The 9,287-nt window shown below is 52.2% G+C and overlaps 1 protein-coding gene across 1 annotated transcript; it reads left to right on the forward strand.

The window, feature by feature from the left end:
* The first annotated feature begins 1,441 nt into the window (after positions 1 to 1,441).
* On the forward strand, positions 1,442 to 4,133 carry LOC136106371 (G-protein coupled receptor 12-like). Its single transcript, XM_065846713.2, has 2 exons — positions 1,442 to 1,702; positions 2,590 to 4,133. The coding sequence occupies exon 2, from the start codon at positions 2,592 to 2,594 to the stop codon at positions 3,639 to 3,641; it is 1,050 nt and encodes a 349-aa protein (XP_065702785.1). The 5' UTR covers positions 1,442 to 1,702; positions 2,590 to 2,591; the 3' UTR covers positions 3,642 to 4,133.
* The last annotated feature ends 5,154 nt before the right edge of the window (positions 4,134 to 9,287 follow it).

The following is a 9,287-nucleotide window of genomic DNA, read 5'->3' on the forward strand; positions in this document are numbered from 1 at the left end:
ACAGGTAGGGGGTTCGGCAGCCCCCTGTAGATCCGATGGTGACAGCAGAGCCATCCCTGTTCAGACCTGCGGCTGCTCATGGCACATCAGCCTGGCTGGGCTGAGGCCACCTGCACTCATCTCAGCCTGGGGGCCCTGGGTGGGCTCTGTCCCTTGCACAGCTGTCACATCTCTGCCGCAACAGCTCAACCCAGCCCATCTTCTGCACCCACCTCCTGGCAAAGGCAGCTGCTGATAGGAGTCAATCAAAGCTCCTCACCCGCCTCCCCTTTCCCAGGCAGTGTGTAATTACTGGGAGCAGGAGCGTATTCATTCAGTTCTTTGCTCAGATTTCCTCCGCCCCTTTTCATGCTGCTCATGTCACTCGGCACACAATAGCGCTCAGTCACGCGGCTGGCGGCCCCAGGTAGATGACGATTCAAGTCCCCTGGGATGGGGCTCAGCCTGATTAAGAACCCAGATGATCCTAACTGGGGCGACTGGGTTCATCCAAAACCACCGGTATTCATCAAAATATCTTTGTGCATCAGGAGCTGGAAATTATTCCTTGCTGCACTGTATAGCTACAGCCTGAAAGAGAGAGGGGGATGAAGGAGTAAAGCTGGAGTATTATGAAACCAGCTGGAAAGGGGGGAGAAGGTGTAGCTGAAATATTGCCGACGCAGGAGCTGAGCATCCCTGCTTTGAAGATCCTGCTCCCTCTCTGAATCACAGAGCTGTCTGTGACCAGAAAAATTACTGTGTCTTTGGGATATGTTCCTTTCCAAACTGATCCTTTCCCAAATAGTCAGGAAAGAAGCCTTGGGGGCGGGTGGGTGCTGTGGTGTGGGGAGGGGGACAGACCCCCCGCACCCACTGTCCTTGGGCAGGACTCCTGTGCAGGAGAGTGGGTGCTGGGCTGGGCAGCCCACGTGAAACTCCCAGGGGTTGATCCTCTTTATCCCAGTTTTTCCACTGGCTGGAGGGAAGCCTATGCAGGGTGAAGGCTTTGGGGTATGATGTCTGCCCCATGGGGGGATGCATCTGCCCCAGCCTGGTTACACAGGGCCCCCCGAACACCCCAGCTGCCAGCTCCTGGGGCTGCATGGAGACCAGCGCTGCTATCCCTGGGCATTGCCCTTGAAGAGTGGGGCAGCCAAACCACGCCACACCAGATCACCACCCCTCCCTTCAGATCCTCGCATCCCTCAGCACAAGCGGTAAAAATAAACATTGCCCGGCCGCCTTTGCGAGCCACCGGGGCCTGGCTGGCACCCAAACTGCATCCGCAAAACGCAGGTGCGGAGGGCCCTGACCTTGGGGAGGTGCGTGGGGCTGGCGGGAGAGCTTATGAATGAACGGCGGGGCGGGTGCGTGCAGGGGTGCGTGCATGGGTGCGTGCGGGTGCGCGCATCCCCTCGTGCCTGCGGGTGTGGATGTGGATGTGGAGCAGGGAGCCAGCCTTGTTGTTATTCTGATCACAGCGGCTCTGATTCACAGACTTGGATCATGAATATAAGTGAAGACTTTGACGTCAGAGTTGAGATTTATCAGCAGATCCAATGGGGCAGGAATATTAAGTGCAAGTGGATGCCAGCTATCTGGCAACGTTATTAGCAATGCTCACCGAGGAATGAGGCTTAACACCAAGGACTGGAAGGACTGGGAAGCAAAAAAAATACAAACGAGGGGAAGCAAGCTGATCCTTGAGCATTAAAGCCAGGTAAAAAAACAACAATCCCCGGGCTGGGCTGCATGCGGGAAAGGGTGATGCCGGCAGTGGGGGCTGGCAGCGGGCAGAGCCCCCCCGACCTTCACACTTCGGCTGCCCGGCCCTGGGGGGCGCGCATTTACTCTGCAAGAGGGACTGCACTGAGCCGGGCAGGATCCTGCAGCTGTCTGCAGCAAGCTGGGAGCACCTTGCACCAGTCTCTTCCAAAAGAGGGGAAGGGAAGGAGAAAGGAGAAAGTTAACGCAGACCGTCCCTTGCCGGTGCCTGCTCATTTCATCAGCGGCTCCGCATACATGCGAGGGCTGGCCTATTAATAGTATTTATTTTTACTCGCTGCACGCAGAAAAGAAAAGGCTGCGGGGCGGGGGGGGCGAGCTTTGAGCTATAAATAGGCGACAAAAGGTAGCTGCCCCGGGGAAAGGAGGAGGACGACGGGGGAGGTGGCAACGTGCGTTCCCCGGCGCCGGGGTGCGCAGCGCCCGCGGACCCTGCGCGGGGCAGAGCGCATGGAGACTGCTGCCGGCATCGGGGCGCTGAGTTGTGTTCGGCCTCAGCCCGACGGGAGGAGCAGGAGCTAGCGGGGAGGCTTCCCCGGCCAGGGGTGCGTGTGGGGCGGGGGGGGATGCGGGCGTACCCCGGGCTGGAGGGGATATTACTTGCCTGGGAAACTGCAGTCGGGCTAGGGGGAGGTGGACGGGATGCTTCCTGCGGTGGGCGGGAGCGGCTCAGTGCAGGGCGTCCCGGAGCTAACGATGGGGTGGGTGTCCCCGGAACCCGGTGCGGGGCTCCCCGGGCTCGGTGCGGGGCTCGGCGCCTCTCCCGCAGCTCGGCGCCCGGGTCCGCCACCCCTCACCGCATCCCTCTCCCTCTCTCCCCAGCGATGCTGCACGGCCCCGCCGCCATGGGGGAGCCGTGGCAGCCGCAGCCGCAGCAGCAGCGGCTCCCGGGGCTCGGCAACGCCTCGGAACCCAGCGCCTGGCCGTCGGCGGCGGGAGAGCCGGGGACGGCGGCGCCGGGAGGTAGCGGCGGAACCGGGGCCGGGGGAGCCGTCAGCCCCTGGGACATCGCGCTGTGCGCCACGGGGACGGCGGTGGCGGGGGAAAACGCGCTGGTGCTGGCCGTGCTGTTCTACACGCCGAGCCTGCGGGCCCCCATGTTCCTGCTGATCGGCAGCCTGGCCCTGGCCGATCTGCTGGCGGGGCTGGGGCTGGTGGCCAACTTCGCCGTCCGGTACCTGCTGCGGCCGCCTAGCGAGGCGGCGGAGCTGGGGGCGGCAGGGCTGCTGCTGGCCGCCTTCTCCGCCTCCGTCTGCAGCCTGCTGGCCATCACCGTGGACCGCTACCTGTCGCTGTACAACGCTCTCACCTACCACAGCGAACGCACGCTGGGCTTCACCTGCGCCATGGTGCTGCTGATGTGGCTGCTGTGCCTGGGCGTGGGGCTGCTGCCCCTCCTGGGCTGGAACTGCCTGCGGGACCAGAGCGCCTGCAGCATCCTGCGGCCCGTCACCAAGGACAACGCGGCGGTGCTGGCCGTCACCTTCCTGCTGCTCTTCGCCCTCATGATGCAGCTTTACCTGCAGATTTGCAAGATCGCCTTCCGGCACGCCCAGCAGATCGCCGTGCAGCACCAGTTCATCGCCACGGCACAGGCCACGTCCACCCGCAAAGGGCTCTCCACCCTCTCCCTCATCCTTGGCACCTTCGCCCTGTGCTGGATCCCTTTTGCCATTTACTCTCTGGTGGCCGATTCCAGCTACCCCGTGGTCTACACCTACTCCCTGGCGCTGCCTGCCACCTGCAACTCCCTCATCAACCCCATCATTTACGCCTTCAGAAACCCAGACATCCAGAAGTCGCTCTGGCTGGCCTGCTGCGGATGTATCCCTTCCACGTTCTCCTCCAGACCAAGGACATCCAGTGATGTGTGAGGACTGAGCACGGAGCGAGACGCAATCCCTCGCTCTCTTCCTTCTCCTCCTTTTCCCCTCCACCGTTATTGTTTCCTACCGGGAGGAACCCCCCTCCCCGGCCAGCACATCTCGTTCCATGGAAAGATGGCCAAAAAGAGAAAAAAGCAAAAGGGAAAAAGAAGGGGGAAAGAAAGAGAGAGGATAGAATGATAATGGTTTCCTTTAGAAATGTTATTTTCTTACACATTTTATTTTTTATTTAAAAACACAAAACACAAAAAAAAAAGGAAGGAAAAAAGAATGTCTGTATGATGGCGTTTGTCTCCTCTCATGGTAAGAAGACAGAGGAGCAGCGAGCTTGGCCTGGGGGGGCACGTCCCACGAGTGGCAGCTGCTGGGAAGGCCACGGGGAGCGGCAGGGGGTAGGGGGGGTGTCAGGTCCCCCCACAACGGGGCTGGTCCCCACGTGTGGGTTTGTTGTCCAGGGTGCCCATCCCCCTAAAATCAGGTCTTGCAATGCTATGCAATAATTGGGGGGAGGGGGGAGGTGGACAGCTGCAGCTCAGGGGGGCGGGTGGCTCTGCCGGGGGACCCGGAGGAGCGCAGGGAGCTGCGGGGGTCTGGGGTGGAGGGGACCTTGTGGGGCAAACAATGCGTCTCTGTTTGTATGTCGTTTGCAAAGCACTTTGAGAACCTGCGGGGCGAAAGGCACTTTAGGGTACAGTCATTGTTTTGGGTTGTTATGGGGATGGGGGTACCCTGGGGAATCCATTCTTCACCCCTCCCCCAAAAAAAGGTGACAGCGGGCAGGGTGGGGGCTCATGGTGTACAGGAGGTGAGGGCAGCCAGCGTGTCCCGTACCCACAAGGCTCTGGGGAGGCCAAAGTAGGGCACCCCTGCCGGGTTCGGGGCCCTGGGGTGATGTGCTGCCCCAGCTGCACTCACTTCCACACCGATCGTTTACATGGGGTGGGATTTTAATCCAAAGACAGGTCTGGGCTTGCTCGGGTCCCCTAAAGGGAAGCCTCTGTATTCACACGTGTTATTCTGGATGCTACCAGTTTAACTCGCTTCATTAGAGAAGCTACGGTACCCTCACATTCCTCTACTGTATCACATGCTTTGTGGTGTTAGTGAGACCATGATGAAGTGTCCTTTATCTTGTGCTTTCTTTTGGCCGAGAAGTGGAATAGCGCATTCACTTAAAAAGCAAGAAATCAAGCAACATTCAGAGAGATGTCAGGGCTTGGGGTGAAATGCCCAGGGCAGAGGTGGTGGATGGAGTCCGGTACGGAAATAGCTGAGCCATTGCAGCAGGAGACACCCCACCAGCTGAGCCTGGTGTCCCAAACACATTTGCTCTTCTTTAAAGAAAGATGCTGTGATCTTCAGCATCCAAGATGCCACTCTTTAAAGCAGGAGCCAGGTTCTGCTGCACCATGGGCAAACCAGATGTGGGTTCCTATTGACAGAACCCAATGGCATCACTGCCACCAAACCACGGTGCGTGTACACCGTGGCTTCATGGAAGACAGGAATGTTCTTGCTTTGTGAGGCAGCAGTGGGTATGAAGCCACTTTATGGGTGGATACAGGCACAACTTTTTTTTTCTCTCTGGATCTGTGCAATGAATTTCTCGCTCCTCAGAGCTAAATGCACACAAGAAAGCTATGAATCTCCACAGCGTGCCTGGGGCTTGGACTTATTGTCTACCTTTGAAAGGTGGCCAATCTCTCACCTTTTTTTTCATTTCCTTTCTCTTTTGAATGCCTTGGACAATGGCCAGTAGGCACAATGTTGAATCAGCATACATTCAAAAGTAAATCTATATGTAAGAAAGAGTAATATATATACAAACACTTTGCTCATTTTATTTATTCTGCAGCCAGATCCCTGCAGTTCCTCAGTGTGAAAATTCAAGACATAGTTTAAACCATTTTTGAAACGTGAACATTTTGAACTGTTTTTATACAGCCCTATCTAGTAGACAGTGTTTGTTTCTCTGGGAAGCTCATTTTGTAACTTTAAATGAAATGTAGTATTAACTACCCATCTCTAGAGAAACATTGTCATGAAAAAAGTTGCATTTTCTTGGCTTTCCAGTCAATTCCCTGTTGCTGAAGAATTTGATTTTAAAATGTTCTGGTTAGAGTTTAATCATATACTTGAAACTTGTCTGAGTTGGAGGGATCATGGATCAGCTTTGACAAAGGTGTACAAGGGGCAATGGAAAACAATTTTCTGCTGCGTCCCTCCATAGCAGTAGGAGACGAACTTGGCATGAGAGGAGCTAAAGCTGAGGATAAGGTCCCTACCAAACAGCTGAGTTAGAGAAGAGTTGGAGATGTCCTCACTGAAATGCTTGGTACTTGGACAACAACATTGTCCAAGGCAAAGGCTGCTGCCTGAATTCTGGTCCTTGCACTAGGGAGACATTCTGCTGCACTAATCCCACTAATCCAGCTCATGGCCAGCATGAAGATGTGGCACAAGTATATTGCATGCTCAGGTTTAGTTCAAAATGCCAATCTAAAACCTGTCTCTTGGAGACTGTTGAAGGTGGTCATGGAAGTTGTTAAAAATGCTTGATAGGCTTAAGTGAAGACACTTAAGGAATCTCTAAAGAACATTTTGATACATTGGCATTTTTGCAGTCTTTCCACTCAGTAAAAATAAACGCGTTTTCTAGGTGTTTTTTTCTTTGATGTTTCCCCTGTTGTTTCTTATCAGTGGAAAGAGGGGAAAACAAGGAGAAGTGAGCAAGAAAATAAACAGGTATGAGTTAACCTGCCATAGATTGCATTATGGAAATCTCTAACCCTTTTACTGCACCTTTGCTTAGTGTTTTGTTGTGGTTTTTTTTCATAAAGAAAATATTTGACTGGAAAATATTTTGAGTGATAACGGTGGACATCAGTGAGGACACTGGATGTTGGAAGCTCCTTATGTTGGACATCATGAGAGCTAACTTAAAGCCTTAAAATACTTAGCAAGTTAGCAATGCTGTGTGGAGGGTGGGAATGCCCTGGTGTTCGGTGTGGCTTTGGGACATGCTCAGTATGGAAAACAGGGCCTGAATTTGGATGAGATTTTGTTGCCATAAACCAGGATCAGCTCCTGTAAATATCATGATATCATATGTGGATGGGGCACCAACGATAAGAAGAGCACTGGAAAACACAAAGGGTTTTCCAGCACAGTAAATCCTCTGCGGATTCACTGAGGGTCTAAAACATCTGGAAAAATGGTGAAAAGAGCCAACCAGCCCCTTTCTAGCTCATGGGTATCACGACAAGGACACAGTATGGACCGTTGTTCTCAATTTTCTGGTATTGAATGTATTGGTAAGCCTCCTCCAGCTGGGATTCCTATGTCATGAGTCATTAGAAAAGTTAAGATCTATAAAAACCGTTGATCTAATTGTAGTGCTTTTTCAGATGAGCTATAAGGGGACAGTGGCAGTTCTGCAAAACACAAAGTCTTCAGCTGGTGGAAATGTGCAGGTGTCCTGTGAGCTTATGAGGAGCAGCCAAGGGACCTGGGGGGTTCAGCTGGAGAACAGGAGCTGAGGGGAGACCTTCTGATCTCTGAACTGCCTGAAAGGAGCTTGGAGCATGGAGGGGGTTGGTCTCTGCTCCAGAGTAACAGGTGACAGGACGAGAGGAAATGGCCTCAGGTTGCACCAGGGGAGGTTTAGATTGGACACCAGGAAAAATAATCTTCCCAGAAAGCATTGTCAGGCATTGCAACGGCCCTGGAGGGGTTTAAAAGACATGTAGATGAGGTTCTTAGGGACATGGTGTAGTGGTGGACTTGAGTGTTGGGTTAATGGTTGGACCCAATGATCTTAAAGGTCTTTTGCAACCAAAACAGTTCTATTACATGATTCTGTGATTTCCACAGAGCCACTGTGGCCATTCCAACTGGAAGCTGCACCTGCTTGGAAAGGGCTGGCTGGCGTTTAGTTGGGAAGACCTCTGTGTCCTCACCCTGGTGAACAGCCCAGATCTTGTCACTGTACCTTCAAAAACCGAACTTTGCAAATAGCGTCTGGTAAAATGTGAAGGGCCAGAGCCTGGCCCCTCTTACACTCACATCACTTCTGGACCCTACAGGAGCTGGTCTGGATTTACAGCAGTAGAAACAAGCAGAACATTGGTCCTGAGCAATTACATGAGGTATCTAACCAGTGCCAAACCTATGGCAGGGATCAATGCATCCAGGGAAATGATTCGGTTTCTTATTTGGTCTGTTTGTTTACAGGTTTCTGTTTGCCTTTGGCTTTTCTACTGTGAGTTGGTGGCAAGCAGGTTATAGGTATGAAATACTTCCTGTGTCAGCGGTTGGCTGTTTGAGTTGAGAGGATGAGGAGAGGGCAAGCAGGAGAAAGAGAAAACATTCCTCGGATATACTGTGATATACTGTCAGGGACACTGTGGGATGGGATGTGACCACAGCTGCACGAACACCCTGAGTTTCTTAGAGATGTGCTGGGGTGGGTGTGAGCTTGTGCATTAACAGCAAGCTCTTGTCCCTGTCCCAGAGTGTTTCAACTGAGAAACTGAAAAAAATTAAAAAAAAAAAGAAAAGAAAGAAAGAAAAGGTGATAAGAAATATAGACTCTACCAACAAACCAATGAAGCAGCTTAGGGTTTGTGGGATTTTTGTTTGTTTGTGGTTTTTGTGGTTGTTTATTTGTGTTTTTCCCCATTTTGTTTGGTTGGTTTGTTGATGCTTTGGTTGTTTTTTTTGTTTTGCTTCTTTGTTTTGTTTTCTTTCTTTCCAGTTCGTTCAGTTGGGGATTTTGAGCAGAGAAAACATCTCTTTTCAGCCAACTTCAGTTGAGTAACCAGCAGTAAATGTCTCAAGGATCTCAGTCCTGATGTGGCAGCCGTAACTTGTTCATCTCAAACAAAGAGTTTTCACTGAGCTTTGAATAAAATCCCAAGAAACTGTTAGTGTTCTTGGTAGGTGATGAAGTACTTCTTCCTTGTGGAAGCATCAAATTTGGGGTAGGGAGGTCTTTAAAAAGCCATTGATCTTGGTAATCACTTGTATCGATGTGTAGTGAGCAGCTTTGAAAACTCACCTAATTGTTAACAACAGTTCACTTTTAATTGTCAGGAATAATTGTTCAATGCGCATGGTATTTCCTTGTAACTCTTTTCTTCCACTCACGTGCAACCTTTGCCCTGGGTGAGGTGGTAACGTGCCGCTGTTATGGAATTACTCCCCTAACACAGCTGATGGCTTCGCTTGTACCATTTGTACCTTTGCTGTTAGCAATGCAGTTGCCTACTGCAAAATCCCCCAAGAGCCACCCTTCCCGCTGTGTCTGCAGCCCCGGGAATGGAGCTTTCCCACTCCCATTGGAAAACTCTGCAATACAGAGCATTGTAGAGAGAAAATGGGTTTTCAGTAGAGAAGACCCAAATCAGGATGGGTAGTCCAGAGGTCTTTTGTGCCTGACTTTGAGGGTGTGAATAGTCTCTGGCTCCAAGGGTAACAGTTGCCTTCACAAATTCTGCTCAACGTCAAGCATAATTATGTCTAAACCCAGGTTATTCCTTCACAACTTGAGCATACTGCAATGGGTAGGATGCTGGATGTCTGACAGCACATCATATCAACAGAGACCAAAATCACAAGAACAGGTTTATGACC

Source organism: Patagioenas fasciata, chromosome 11 (assembly GCF_037038585.1).
Source record: "Patagioenas fasciata isolate bPatFas1 chromosome 11, bPatFas1.hap1, whole genome shotgun sequence".
Taxonomy (NCBI): domain Eukaryota; kingdom Metazoa; phylum Chordata; class Aves; order Columbiformes; family Columbidae; genus Patagioenas; species Patagioenas fasciata.